At 45.1% G+C, this 15,941-nt stretch overlaps 1 protein-coding gene across 2 annotated transcripts in view; it reads left to right on the forward strand.

Annotated features, from left to right (window-relative positions):
• The first annotated feature begins 1,287 nt into the window (after positions 1-1,287).
• LOC110538213 (unconventional myosin-X) overlaps positions 1,288-15,941 on the forward strand; it is a 58,354-nt gene continuing 43,700 nt past the window's right edge. The window contains exons 1-2 of one of the 2 annotated variants that reach the window (XM_036938269.2): positions 1,288-2,019; positions 12,772-12,827. In XM_036938269.2, coding sequence (XP_036794164.2) covers positions 1,885-2,019; positions 12,772-12,827 — 191 coding nt within the window. In that variant the 5' untranslated portion in view covers positions 1,288-1,884. The remainder of the gene's footprint in view (positions 2,020-12,771; positions 12,828-15,941) is intronic. The other variant, XM_036938268.2, reaches the window with a different exon arrangement.

Genomic DNA, 15,941 nt, shown 5'->3' on the forward strand with positions numbered 1-15,941 from the left:
GCAGTCTTATAGCTATTTTGCAGTCTTACACCTTGGGGATAGAAGCTGTTCAGGAGCCTGTTGGTGTCAGAATTGTTTCTCTGGAACTGCTTGCCGTGCGGAAGCAGAGAAAACAGTCTATGGTTTGGGTGGCTGGGGTCTTTAACAATTCTCCTTCCTTTCACACCGCCTGATATAGAGGTCCTGAATGGCAGGGAGTGATATACTCGGCTCTCCACACCAGCCTCTCTTGCACCATGCGATCGAGGGCGATGCAGTTGCCATACCAAGCAATGATGCAGCCAGTCAAGATGCTCTTTTTGAGGATTTGAGGTCCCGTGTCAAATATTTTCAACCTCCTGAGGGGGAAGGGGTAATGTTGTGCCTTCTTTGCGACATTGTGTGCGTGTGGACTATTTTAAGAGGTTGTAGGCCTATGTAAGTCAGGGGAATGTGGATAGAAGTTTTGAGGTGTTGGTTATTTTCTAGTTCTCCTGAATTGCTCTCAAAGCAAATTTCATACACTAGTCTAGTCTAGTGTCAAAGCTATATTGTATGGTAATTACTTATCAATATTCACTCTGGAACAGAACAACAAATATAATTTGCTAAATTTATATTGGCTAAAAACACATCTAGATATACTCTGATCAAATCTGGTGGTCATTATTAAGAAGTTCCAACCACAAAGTAATACACTCATGAGTTCAATCTGATATCACAAGTAGAGAAAAATGCTTTCTTGTGGTGCAAACCCAAACAAAGTCACAGACAGGCTTTTCTCTGTTAACATTTGGGAAGAAGAGCTCTGTCTATTAGTGATCAGTGATCACCATAACTGCCCGTGAAGTCATTGAAGGGAGTTTACTGGAATAGAGAATAAAGGGAGAGAGTCCATCTGCTTCCTATTGAGGCATTTCTTGTGTTTCTGAGGGCAAATGCCTGTATTAACATCACCATTAGGCATGCACACGCACTCACACACTCACAAGCACAACACACATGCACACATGCTAAATCAACCAGAAAAAACAGCATGTAAATACACATTTACACAAGTACTGGCTTAGGCCTACCAACACAGTATTTACAGTAGCCTTCACACAAACATGAAGTAGACATGTGGTAAGAAAACATATTTTCTCAAGAATGATGGGCAAGGATGCTAAAGTCGTAGGTCATCAAAGAGGCATGTGACGCAATAGTCCGTTGGAAGAGGGGGAGAGGCGTGCCTTTTCTGGTCGTGTTATAGTCCAAGCCAGTTATATTTCGCATTCGACATGAGGGGACGGCTCGACCCGCCCATTCAAGGCTGGCTGATCTCTGGCACGCTTTTGTTCAAACTCAAGTCAAGTAAGTCATAATCGCCTGCCTACCCTTTAGTTTAGCTACAACACTGTAGTATGTGAATAGTAGCAGGCAACACGAATTTCGCTCCTCATATTGATTTCTTTATATGTCTTTTATTTACAATATTCATGGTTTTGTCAGCCAGTAGTGGTATTTAAGCTTCAAAGTAGATACATTGGTATTTTAGTTAGCTTGTGATAATTTGCGCAACGACTTCAGATACGAGCAAAGTCTCGGGACAAGGCAACAACTAGACTTTTGGAAGGACAGATTTGACATAACTTTCAGACTCATTTTCACCAGGTTGAACTCTTCGATAGCTTCTATGTTCCTTCTATAGGCTAGTGTTGGACAGTTCTTTTGGCGTATGTGTCTGTTTGTCATATTCCCTCTGGAAGTCTATGGAGAGAAGCTGTTCAACTTGGATGTTATTCTCACGCGATTCTGGATTTAGTTACGTACTGTGAGACGTACACGCGTAACCCCAGAGGCCAGACGTTGAATGTTGACTTTACGACAAGAATAGTCGAAAACACCTGACTTGACCCGATTTGAATGCCTGTGCAAGGATTTTGTTGGTTTCTGTGCTGCAGGCAGGGTTTCAATTTGCTCGGACGGGACTATGGGGAGAAAGAGGAGGAAGAATCTTTTGAGTTGCGCAACAAGGAGGATCTGACTTGCAACGGACGTGTAAGTAACCTTATCTGCATGCATTATTAGTATTCCCATGTTAATATGATTTGTCTGCCCCCTCCTCCCCTATGATGCAGTTATACGTCGTTGTTAAGACCTGTCATACGCATCTATGCACAGCCTATGTATTAATCTCATCTTCATGACTACTAAAGAACAGATGGGATTGTGCTACATAGGGGGACATACCAATTTATAATAACACACCACAATGGCTGACGCTACATGTTTAAAAAAGTATTTCACCTGTATGGAACACGTTTGAGAGTACACAAAGTAGAAATTGTATTTGAATCTGATAGCTTACTATGACACATCTACATGTTATAACATAGTTCTCTTTTTATTTAATTTTTATTTCACCTTTATTTAACCAGGTAGGCCAGTTGAGAACAAGTTCTCATTTACAACTGAGACCTGGCCAAGATAAAGCAAAGCAGTGTGACGAAAAACAACAACACAGAGTTACACGTGGGATTAACAAAGTACAGTCAATAGCAATAGAAACATCTATATACAGTGTGTGCAAATGGAGTAAGGAGGTAAGGCAATAAATAGGCCATGGTAGCGAAGTAATTACAATTTAGCAAATTAACACTGGAGTGATAGATGTACAGATGATGATGTACAAGTAGAAATACTGGTGTGCAAAAGAGCAAAAAAAAGTTAATAAAAACAATATCAGGATGAGATAGGTAGTTGGTTGGGCTATTTACAGATGGGCTGTGTAGAGCTGCAGCGATCTGTGAGCTGCTCTGACAGCTTATGCTTAAAGTTAGTGAGGGAAATATGTCTCCAACTTCAGCGATTTTTGCAATTCGTTCCAGTCATTGGCAGTAGAGAACTGGAAAGAAAGGCGGCCAAAGGTGGTGTTGGATTTGGGGATGACCAGTGAGATATACCTGCTGGAGCGCGTGCTACGGTTGGGTGTTGTTATTGTGACCAGTGAGCTGAGTTATAACATAGTTATAACTAAGCATAACCTACATAGCCAGCATAAATAATGGTGCAGCTTGCTTTGAAGGGCAACACACAAGTGGCAGCTATAAGTCGATTAACCAATTTCATTCCTCACCACAGAGAGGTATAGCTGGCTACACAACTCCTTGTCACCCTAGTTACCCACCTTCCTGATTTTTGCCCTGAACACCAGCTCATGAATACACTCACGGCTGGCTATGGATTCAGCAGCAGGAAAATGATGTGGAGTTGGGCCGGGGCAAGGTCTATCCATGCAAAGAAAAGAACCATGTTCCCCTTTAGAATCCTATCCAATATGGATGAAAATGTTGACATGCAGACATAGGCAGGAATGAGCAGGCCTATGTGCACAAAGATAGGCCTAGACTAGAGGTTGTGTTAGATCAGCTTTGTTACAGAGCCCATATTTACAGTTTTGAAGTGATACTACTACCATCATGCTGACCTGACTGATTCATTTTCCAGGATACAGGGAGTGTGTCAGGTCATTCATGTGACCTGCTCCCTCCATCACAATAAAATACAGTTCCACTGTCATGGATACAGGGCACGCAGACAGACAGAATGTGTGTTTGGCCTGTTCTTTGAAGCCTGGGCAACATTGAGTAATCTCACACAGTGTGATGCAACCAAAAAGCCTACTGTTGAATGGAATCGATCCTGTGGCCTCCGTCCACTGTATGGCAAACAAGACTGTGGCCTTGTCTTCTCCGTAATGTCAGTCTTCTAATCGGGCACAGAGAGTTCAGCATTGTCCGCCCACTTGTGAGGGGTCATTGTTACCCTGTATTGAGGTAACCTCTTCACGTCAATCTAGTACACAACGTACTGTACCCTCCTCACATGTCCATTAAAAAGAAGCTTTACCTAGAATTCATTGTCAAAGTCAGTATTACTGACCGCAGCATAACAAGCCCTCTAGTTGTAGGCCTAATTAAATATTTCTTCATGTTAAGCTTTCAGTCATATTTTCTGTATTGCTTGCAGTGCTTAGCTTGACTTGGGCAGCATGTCTTCCTCCACAACGAGAACATGAAACACCCATCCAGACGAAATAGTCCACTCGCCCCTCCTGTTCACCTCTGAAGATAGATAGTCTATATCCATTCCTATCATCTGTCCTGTCTGCCAGCTGTTACACACGTATGCTTTAGAAACTGGAGGGAGATACTTTTTTATGGAAATGGTCTTGAGTTGCGATGGATAAGCAGGTCTCTTCCCATCAGTCCAACGGCACTAACAGACTGGTCTGGTCCGGAGATAAGAGGAACATCTGGTGCTCAGGGGGATCCAGAGAGGTGTCCGTATTGGAGAGTTGTTCTTGGCAAACATCCCATGTCTTGATCATTATGCACCATCTGTCTGGCAGTGATAGCTAAAAAAAAACTCCATCCATGGTCCATTTCCTCAATCAATGCAGGGTTATTGTAGTGTGTCTCGGTTAAGGACGCTTGATGGGTTTAAAGTAAGACCCACTCCACCCCAGTGGAGGCTGCTGAGGAGAAGACGGCCCACAATAACGGCTGGAAAGGAGCTAATGGAATGGCATTAATCACATGGAACCCATGTTCGATGTGTTTGATACCATTCCACTTATTCCGCTCCAGTCATTACCACAACCCTGTCCTCCCCAATTAAGGTGCCTCCAACCTCCTGTGCTCAACCTCCCACCATATAGCATAACCTCCCCATCAAACCTAGCCATGCATATCCAGGCCAAAAACTTGTCTCCACCCCTCTTAGCCCCTCAATCATGTCTTCTCTCTGTCATTACCCCTTTGTGACTTACAGTGGGTTAAATCCATTTGAGTTCAATCACTTTTTGACAGCACCCATTTTGATTTGAACTAAACCTTCCATACACATTTGCCCGTTGCTCAGAAAGGGACTTTTTGGACCTGGATACCAAAACCTTCAAGAGATAAAGGTGCTCAAAGTTGACCTATTTTTGCATACCCCACCGTACCATGAGACATGTCTTCATCACTGGAAAAGATAAACGGTGGAGATTGATATCATTTAGAAGCTTACGAACAGGGTTGTCAAACTGTTTTATAATTATTTCTTTTTTTATTACATATTTGCGTATGTTGTAGCTTATACCCTATTTTTACATCATCTAAGGTTTTGGTGTTGTGCCCGTCATCGGTTGAGACACAACATGCTCTTGAATACAGGTGGGTGTCATGTTTTGTCTGATAATGTACTAAAATGGGAATCAAATAGACATTTAGACTTTCAAATAATGCCACAAAGATAGTTGGAGGTCCACATATCAGAGAATGTTGACTTGAATGGGATATGTTGTTTTACATTTTAGGCTACTGTCAATCCTCCATAGGAAATCTATTGAAATCATTGAAGGATAGATAATATTATAGACATGACCACTTGACATTCGACGGTGGGTTGACCGGCGGCCATCTTTGAGGTAGTAATTAAAACTTAAAATTGACATTGAATTGACATTTTAATGGTGTACCAGCTACAGCTAATCTGAAGGGATAGGTCCATTCTCAGATTTGTTTTCTATGATTGAAATGACAACGACGAGACAGACTATAGGGAGGAGGTCAGAGACCTGGCCGGGTGGTGCCATAATAACAACCTATCCCTCAACGTAACCAAGACTAAGGAGATGATTTGTGGACTACAGGAAAAGGAGCACCGAGCACGTCCCCATTCTCATCGACGGGGCTGTAGTGGAGCAGGTTGAGAGCTTCAAGTTCCTTGGTGTCCGCATCAACAACAAACTAGATTGGTCCAAACACACCAAGACAGTCGTGAAGAGGGCACGACAAAGCCTATTCCCCCTCAGGAAACGAAAAATATTTGGCATGGGTCCTGAGATCCTCAAAAGGTTCTACAGCTGCAACATCGAGAGCATCCTGACCGGTTGCATCACTGCCTGGTACGGCAATTGCTCGGCCTCCGACCGCAAGGCGCTTCAGAGGGTAGTGCGTACGGCCCAGTACATCACTGGGGCAAAGCTGCCTGCCATCCAGGACCTCTACACCAGGCGGTGTCAGAGGACGGCCCTAAAAATTGTCAAAGACCCCAGCCACCCCAGTCATAGACTGTTCTCTCTACTACCGCATGGCAAGCGGTGCCGGAGTGTCAAGTCGAGGACAAAAAGGCTTCTCAATAGCTTTTACCCCCAAGCCATAAGACCCCTGAACAGGTAATCAAATGGCTACCTGGACTATTTGCATTGTGTGCCCCCCCCCAACCCCTCTTTTACGCTGCTGCTACTCTCTGTTTATCTTATATGCTTAGTCACTTTAACTATGCATTCATGTACATACTACCTCAATTGGCCCGACCAACCAGTGCTCCCTCACATTGGCTAACCGGACTATCTGCATTGTGTCCCACCACCCACCAACCCCTCCTTTTACGCTAATGCTACTCTCTGTTCATCATATATGAATAGTCACTTTAACGATACCTTCATGTACATACTACCTCAATAAGTCTGACTAACAGGTATATAGCCTTGCTACTCTTTTTTTCAAATGTCTTTTTACTGTTGTTTTATTTCTTTACTTACCTACACACACACACACATACCTTTTTTTTCACACCATTGGTTAGAGCCTGTAAGTAAGCATTTCACTGTACGGTTGTATTCGGCGCATGTGACAAATACACTTTGATTTGATTTGACCCACCCAGTATTCAACAGCATGTTGTGTCTCAACCGAAGGCGGCACAACACAAACACCTCAGAGGATCTGAAGTAGGGTCTAAGCTACAACGTATGAACAAAATCAGAGTTGACACGTTTTCAGATCATTGACGTTAAAGATTTTAAAAAATCTACATTTCTATTCAAAACATTTTTGTGCAGGAAATTATGAAATAGTTTTTGAAATGAGTTCATATGGATTTACCCAATAGTGTGCTGCACACTTCCTTTCTCAAAAGAGAACAAAGAGAGTAACCTCTAAAGAACATCCCTGTCAATAATGATCTGATTTCACATTCATTGTGTGGCCGTCCATGTTTTATCATCTGGACTACAGTGAGCATAGGCTATGTGAATGAGTGGTGATGAGGGTTTGGCCTATTGTTCAAACCACTGGCTTTGGTTTGCTTCCAGTGACTTAGGTTATTGTGTGTTCATACCCTTTTCTACAAACATTAGGCCTCACCTCCCACTTGAGATTGTATCAGCTCCTTAACTACAACCGGACACAACTCCCTAGAAAATATTGATTATTGATTTCTTGTCTACTGCTAATCCTGTTTCCTCCCGGCCTGACCCTTCTCACTGATGTGTGCTGGATATAGATACGACCAGTCAATACTACTTGCTGAGCCAACCATTAGACCTCAGCTGACCCAGACTAAGATTTTATTTTATTATTATAATTTTTTTATCCGTTATTTTACCAGGTAAGTTGACTGAGAACACTTTCTCATTTGCAGCAACGACCTGGGGAATAGTTACAGGGGAGAGGAGGGGGATGAATGAGCCAATTGTAAACTGGGGATTATTAGGTGACCGTGATGGTTTGAGGGTCAGATTGGGAATTTAGCCAGGACACCGGGGTTAACACCCCTACTCTTACGATAAGTGCCATGGGATCTTTAATGACCTCAGAGAGCCAGGACACCCATTTAACGTCCCATCCGAAAGACAGCACCCTACACAGGGCAATGTCCCCAATCACTGCCCTGGGGCATTGGGATATATTTTTTTAGACCAGAGGAAAGAGTGCCTCCTACTGGCCCTCCAACACCACTTCCAGCAGCATCTGGTCTCCCATCCAGGGACTGACCAGGACCAACCCTGCTTAGTTTCAGAAGCAAGCTAGCAGTGGTATGCAGGGTGGTATGCACCATTACAGCACAGACTCCGAAGGCCGTCCATCCCAAGGAAAATCTAAAGATTTGTGAACTGTAATATTTAGCTTTCCATGGTGTCAATGGTGGTTTTGGGGGTGGGGTCGGAAGGTGGGTGTCGTAGATGAGTCCTGGTCCTGGGAAAGCCCTACAGGGAAGTTCCACTGTTTACACAGTGGCCTCAGTTACGTCCAGCGTTTGACAAGCCGCACTTTGAGGCAGTAGGTCAGACCTCCCAGCCCTCCCTGTGCGTGTGTGTTGGAACATTTTCTCTCTAAAAGCTTGTTAGCTAAATGGTCCCTGCTGCTGCCAGGGGTGACCACAGCTACCCACAGGCCTGGTGGAGGAGTGACGAGTCTCCCCTCTTCTCCAGATACATCCACCCAACATCTTCACCACCACCACCATCTACTACGTCAACGGTTTCCTCTGCGGTGCCAAGAAAGGGTTGTGAAGCGTAACAGCCATAATACTGAAACTATGGAGTGATGCTCTGTGCCTGGCCTGTGCTCCAGCTGAGGTTGGATGCATGACTCAGTTGTGACGCTTGTGCAGGCTTGGCTGGCAGAGTGGTCCCTGCCTAGGCCAGTTCAGAACCTTTCCCATGCATGTTTACAATCTGGATTCAAAGAAATTGCTCTCCCAACAGCTGCCCAAACAGTCAGGCAGGCTGAGATGAATGCCTCCAGTGTTGAGATAGCCAGGGCACTAATTTTAGGAGAGGACATCAGTCATTCTCTCTCCCTTCAATGTTTCCACTTAAATCTCAGCATTCTGCTAGATGCAATATGAAGTTAGGCCTAGCTATGTTTGCCACCGGGCATTGTGCCCGTCTACGACAGCTGCCAGCATTACCGGGAAGAAGCAGGTCCAGTCCTGGCTTGCCTGAAAGTGGGTCCGTTAACCGGCTAACGGCGATGCCTCTGCCCTCCCCTCCTCCCTCTTTATTAGAAAAGAGTCTTCAGAGGTGTTACGGTACACTGGTTTATATTTGGTTTCCGTTGCGTCGCGGCCTCACCACCTTCAGGCCACACATCTGGTCCTCAGGCTGACGTTGGCAGAGCCCGAGCATTTCATCCTGGTTACTCAGCCTCCCCGGAGAGCTGCAGGGCCAGGCAGGGGGAGGAGGGAGGAGGGTGTGGTGGTGGTGCCAGAGGAGAGCGGAAGTGAGCCACGGAACGAATACATCACGGCATCTCTCTCTCCCTCCTTCTCTAGCCCCGGCTCCAGTCCGGATGAATCATCCCCTGCCTGCGCTTTCTTCCACTCTGTCTACTCTCTCCATTCGAGATCGACTCCTCCAGACTTCTGAAAAGCACGCCGTTCCCTCCTTCTTTTCTCCTTCTATCATCTTTGGGACTATGCATTTAAAGAGGTAGCTTAGATCAGTGGTTCCCAAACTGGGGGCGAGGGATCGGCAGAGGCTTTCAACATACTCTTGAAAGTTGTAATAGTGGAATGCACAAAGTGCGATTTTGAAATTGGGTAGTGCATCATCAGTTTTCCTCTTGTCATATCAGTCATTGTATATTTATCACTTGTCCAGATCAACTAGCCCATAGATTTTATTGTAATGTTTGAGTCATTCAAATGTCACATGAATACACATTAGACAAGGCAAAATGTACAGAATTGCAAGAAAATTAGCTTTAAAACTGCAACATTTTCTCTGCACCCCATGACAAAATGTGTAGAATTGCAGGAAATAAGTGTGAGTGAAAAAGTTTGGGAATCTCTGGTCTAGATAAACAGACAGGGGAGATAATGTTCAGTGACAGTGTTCTTTTCGTAGAGAGTACCTACTCACAATAAGACTGGGGGGGGGGGGGGGGTTTATTTATTGGATTTATAAGCAGACTTCCCATATGCCAATTGGCAATCATTTCCATCACCAGTTTTCTCTCAGTCAGACATGGCAGGCTCAGGCTGTGTCTGGTGTGAGCAGAATGTCTAGGGAACGGGACTTGGCCAGTTGGTTGAGGGTCGACGAGGGCCAAGCAGAGCCAGGAGCAGGGGAGGGCCACAGCCCGCCCGAGCCTCATTCACAAAATGCTTTTCGACACCATTCAGTCATTCCTATCGGGCTCATCTGACGTTTGCAGTACCTCTCCCTGGTTTAAACTTGAACTCAATCACATTACTCATACCTTCTTCTTATCCTTTCATTTGACCTTCGGCCCTCCGCCCGGCGTCTACCCTCATACAGAGCGCGTACTGTACATTAGTAGTTGAATTTTTATTTTCACTTAAAAAAATAAAAACTTTCTGAAGCACTTTGCAGAGGCAGAGTCCTAAACTTAGCAGACCCAGCAGTAACATGTGGTGTTTGAACAGCGAGGGGCCCAGAGCTGACCTGGATAGTGTTTCAGGTAGGCCGGAACCCCGGGCCGGGCCGCTGCAGGGCCTCCCTCAAGGCTGTGACTCCTCAGAGACAACATCACAGGCCACAGAAACACACAGCGCACCACGGACACGGGCCGACTGGATCACAGGCTAGCTCTGATGAGGTTTTCCAAGGTCCCATAAGCAGTAAAAGGTAAATCTCCTTTCCAGCCCCTGGCTGCAGGGCGTCCAGAATAAAAAGTTCACTGTTCCAACTTGACTGCTAGCAGGGGCTCCGTGTATTCAGTTGACACATCTCTCAGTGTGCAGCAGAGAGAGGGGTGGGGATAGATGGCTGTTTAAGAGGAAAAGTACTGTACAGGGAAATGATGTTGGCCCCTCGTTGTGATTTTCCAGGAAATAAAAAAAAGCCCTCTGCTTAATCATCAGTGCAGTTAAAGTAGAAACAGGAGTCTGTCTCTACACCCTCATTTATGGGCCTAGTCTGTTTGTCTCCCTGGTCTGGCCTCTCTCTCTCTCTCTCTCTCTCTCTCTCTCTCTCTCTCTCTCTCTCTCTCTCTCTCTCACTCTCTCTCTCTCACTCTCTGTCTCTCTGTCTCTCTCTGAAAGAGGAGTGCCAGCAGTATGTGAGGGTAGGCTATACTGTGTTACAGCCTTGGTTGGTCTAGTGACCTAAAGGTTCAAGTGCTCTGGCTAGAAGTGTTTGCTAAGAAAAAAAGTGATTTCTGTTGGTTTATTTTGACACTGTACCAACATTAGTCTTATGGGACTTGAATATATCATTTTCTCATTTGTGTGTTTATATAACAGTAATACACCAATAAAGACACAGACAGCTATGTGAGATAGGAGTGCGACCAACCACAAATATTTGATGTTAGTTGCCTTTTTCACAGAAACGACTGGATGTGAATAAAAGGGCGTGGGGGTGTGTGTTGAGCTAAAGCACAAAATAATCCTCTGTTCCTGGTTCTTGTGTTAAATGAGCCTGTATTGAATGCCATATTTCTCCCAGCCACCTCACCCTTGCATGTGAAAGCCAACCATTACAAGAACAGAGCAGCTATGTGCCTGGTGTGGTTGCCAGGAAAGGCAGGCAGAATGCTATACTTTAACACACAGGGTTGGCTGGGGGGCAAACCTTCAGGGGTGAAATCACCCCATCTAGACTGCCTGGGAACCTACCTGGGAACCTACCATGCTAAGGGTTATCTACCTTGAACTGATGGGCCCATAGCTCTCTCAGATCACCCCTCATTACACATGTATGTTGTAATCAGGATGCAGACTCTTCCCAGCTAGCACATAACGTTATGAGAACCATACGTTTATTAGATCTTGGTGAGAGGGTGTTGGTCCTATGGTTATTTTACATACTACCTTCCCAAAACCTTTTGGGAATGGTGCAGGATAGTTGTTTGGCTTTGGAACATTCTAAGCTCATTTACACAACTTGAACAGAACGTTTCCTAAAAGTTCAAACATGGTTACATTTAATAAAAATGTTGGTAATATTCTAGGAACGTTCTCCAACTGGTTTAACAATTGAGAATATTCTCAAATAGTTCAGAGAACATTAAGAAACAACGTTCTTCTGTGAGAATTTCAGTACTTCAGCATAACATTTCCTATAGGTTTCCTCATGATTCTATTTAAAGTCATGTGCTTACATTGTTCTGCGTATGTTAAGAAACAACATTCTTCTCTGGGATTTTCAGTAGTTTCAGCATAACGTTTCCTACATGAGGAATCATGGTTCTATTTAAAGTCATGTTCTCAAATAGATCAGAGAACATACAAATAAGATCCATAAAAACCACAAGACATTTTTTTGTAACGTCCAGAGAACTTTCTAAGAATGTTATTTAAAAAAGACTAATGTTCTGTAGCATCAACAAAACTATCTCTATCCTCTGTCTTGTTAAGCTTGTTCAGCTGTGTGGGTTGCGCCTACTAATTGGCCACACCGGATCTTAATCAGTGCTTGTTTCCTTTGAAATGGAGTCTGTTTGAATAGACTAAACTTAACAGCTTTGAATGAGTTAAAATACATGGCATGCTAGCTCCGTCCTGGTGGCCCAGTGGACTAATTCCATGGATACAGAACAGAACAGTCATATATTCAAATCTCACTGATGTGCCACAATAAAATAATACATGTGTTTACATGATTAATGCCTAAGCAAATACATTTTGATTTGTGCTTGGAGTTCAAAACAGTTCAACTAAGCTAACAGTGTTATTAAAAGTCTTGTTGAAACATGTTCACAGAACCTTATTTTTATTGCCTTCAAATAACCTATAATTTCCATTCTCAGAACATTAATAAAAACCTCTCAGGAAACGTTCAGGGAACCATAGTAAAACGTTCTCAGAACCTCTCTTCAACCAAAATATGAATGTTCCCAGAACAGGGGAAATGTTCAATTTCGTTCTCAGAATGTTTTACCGGTCAGGAAACGTATGGCTTCATTCCCAGAACCAATGGGAAACCAAAAACGTACGTGTCCACGGCATTCAAGGAACCAAATGTGCTAGCTGGGTTAAGTGTTTTTTTTGTTGTTGCTTTTTTCACAGGGTCCACTTGAGGTGACTCTCTCTCAGCCGACTCGCACAGCCAATGGGACAAACGGGTAAGTTGTTTGTGTGTGTGTTCGTGGATGTGTGTGTGTGTGTGAGTGAGTGAACACACATTGTGCTGCTTTTAGGAAGTCAGTTCCTCTATAGCTCTTGATGTTCATGTATGATTCTGTGTACGTGATGTGTCACCAAGCACGGACATCATTAGTACTCAATCTTTTTATCTTTTACTTCCCTCTACAGAGCTTGGGTCATGGGGTTTCTCACCACAAGACTCATAGTATGCCTGACCACACATGCACACACACACATGCAGAAGTACACGTAGGATCTTAATTTGAGCCAATTTGTTACAACATAAAAGTTATCCTGCAGCGACAAGAAATGTGAATTAATGGTCATTTTTGTAGGGTTTGCTACATTTTTTGTAAGGGAAAATCACAAACTTCAGAAGCCTTTTAAACCTCAAATACACTACAAGTTCTCCTACAACAGGGTTATCAAATTAAGATTCTATATCTGTAGGACGCGCCAATACCACTACCAGATTCGCAGGCCATGTGTCAGCGGGACTCTCACACCGGGGTGCAAGATCTCACACACACACACACACACACACACACACACACACACACATACACACACACACACACACACACACACACACACACACACACACACACACACACAATTTCTTATTTATTTAACAAGGCATGTCAGTTAAGAACAAATTCCTATTTACAATGACGGACTACTCCAGCCATATCCTAACTCGGACAACGCTGGGCCAATTGTGCACCGCTCTATGGGACTCCCAATCACAGCCGGTTATGATACAGCCTGATGATGCCTCTAGCACTGTGATGCAGTGCCTTAGACCCCTTGTGCCACTCGGGAGCCAAGACATGACGTGAGTGTGGGATGGTGGTGGTTGAGGGGGAGATGAGTGATCTCAGGCCTGCATCACACTATCAGTCAGGCATCATATCCTTATCTACCCCCTCCTCTCTCCCACCTCACTCCCAGGCAATCTCAGTCTCAGTCCTCTCAGAGCACAGACGGCGTGGTGAAAAGTCCTAGAATTATATAACGTAGCTGATGAACAGTATACATGTCTGATAATGTCACAACTCGCTACAAGAGGACAACTCAAACAGGAAAGGGAGGAGGGCTGAGGGTGGGGGCGTTGAGGGAGCGGTGAGCTGAGGCTCTCTGAAGCCTCAAGTCAGACGGGACATGCAGCCTCCTGAGGGAGCGAGGGAGGGAGGGAGGACAGGGTGAGCGAGGTGACTCAATCTCACTTCAGGAACACACCCTAGAGGGGCGAGGCTGGCACAAGCGTGTGTGTGTGTGTGTGTGTGTGTGTGTGTGTGTGTGTGTGTGTGTGTGTGTGTGTGTGTGTGTGTGTGTGTGTGCGTGCGTGCGTGCGTGCGTGCGTGCGTGCGTGCGTGCGTGCGTGCGTGCGTGTGTGTGCTGCCACCTCCACAGAGCAGAGAAGAGCGATAGGCCTCAGAGCTGTCACACAGGTGATTTACTGCTGGTGCTAGAGGGAGTGTGTCAAATAACTGACTGACTATAATCATCACACTAAGAATTAGATGCTGTGCTACACAACCATTACATGGCCACTGGCCACACCTTTCTAATGGCCCATTACAAAGCAGGGAGGAGACACTGACGTATAGTCACATTTATCTCAGATATATTGGCATAGATTAGACCAGTTTAATTCATTTTTTAGGGGCCCATTTAGAGTCAAGTTAGACAATTCAAGGCATGAATTTCAGTCACAAGTGAATGCAGGCTAAGCAGAGTAGATCTGTATTGAAAAGCACTGCAATATTGAAGGGATGTTGAGAGTTTGTGCTATTCTGAAAGTGAGCTTCGTAGATTTCTGTCCATCCGGAATAGGAGAGTATAGGTTCCAGCAGGTCATCCCACACCTCCGTCTGTGTGCACTAACCTTTTTAGCACCTTCATTTGAACATGATTAGTCATGTCATGTAGTCGTTATTGCTCATTATGAGCCCTGCAGGCTTCACGTTCTGTTCTGCGGATAGAGAGCTTCTCCTGAGCAGCTCAGTGGGCGTAGTTACATGTGTATTCACGTCCACAGTGTCTAGTGTGAAGTGAACAAAAGCCTCTGGTTAGCTAGGTTGATTGAGATGTGATACTGCAGAGAGAGAGAGAGAGAGAGAGGAGACAGGTGTGGGATCGGATGGGAGGGCTGGCATATGCCCATATGGGCAACATATGTCCATTTTAGGTTAGGTGTTGCGTGTTAGTTTCCCATTGCGTTGACCTACTAACCCAGAGTGGCAGCTCACCCATGGTGCCTGTCTGGTACAGAGTAGACCGACAATAGACAGACAGTAGACCGACAGTAGACAGTCAGTAGACCGACAGTAGACCGACAGTAGGCAGTCAGTAGACAGTCAGTAGACCGAGAGTAGACTGACAGTAGGCAGTCAGCAGACCGACAGTAGGCAGTCAGTAGACAGTCAGTAGACAGTCAGTAGACCGACAGTAGACAGTCAGAAGACCGACAGTAGACCGACAGTAGACCGACAGCAGACCGACAGTAGACAGTCAGTAGACAGTCAGAAGACCGTCAGTAGACCGTCAGCAGACCGACAGTAGGCAGTCAGTAGACAGTCAGTAGACAGACAGTAGACAGTCAGTAGACAGTCAGTAGGCAGTCAGAAGACCGACAGTAGACCGTCAGTAGACCGTCAGCAGACCGACAGTAGGCAGTCAGTAGGCAGTCAGTAGACAGACCGTAGTCGCCCCCTCATCCCAGCATGTGGTGCCAAGCTCAGTGTCAGCAGCAGTCAGGCCCATGATGTCTAACAGAGGCCTGTCATACATCCCCAACCCATACAGTCTGGCTGGTGCCTTTATGAAATGCCTTCGTGACCTACTGCCTGCCCCTCAAACAGGACAGGAGCCTCTCGCTCCCATGCATCCATATCTGTCTCACATAATCTCTATTTTCTCCCAACTCCTTCCCTCTCCCGCCTCAACCGAGCCCCTCGTTGGCAGGCCAGGGACAGACAGAGGAGTGGGAGGCTAGGAGACACACAGGAGGCAGAACACAGTGGGACCACTGAGGGAAGCTCTCGCTAGCTTTTTTCCCCCCTCTCTCTCGGTTTCTTTCTCTCTGTCCC

Source organism: Oncorhynchus mykiss, chromosome 12, assembly GCF_057628025.1.
Source record: "Oncorhynchus mykiss isolate SJ-2025 chromosome 12, ASM5762802v1, whole genome shotgun sequence".
Lineage (NCBI taxonomy): Eukaryota > Metazoa > Chordata > Actinopteri > Salmoniformes > Salmonidae > Oncorhynchus > Oncorhynchus mykiss.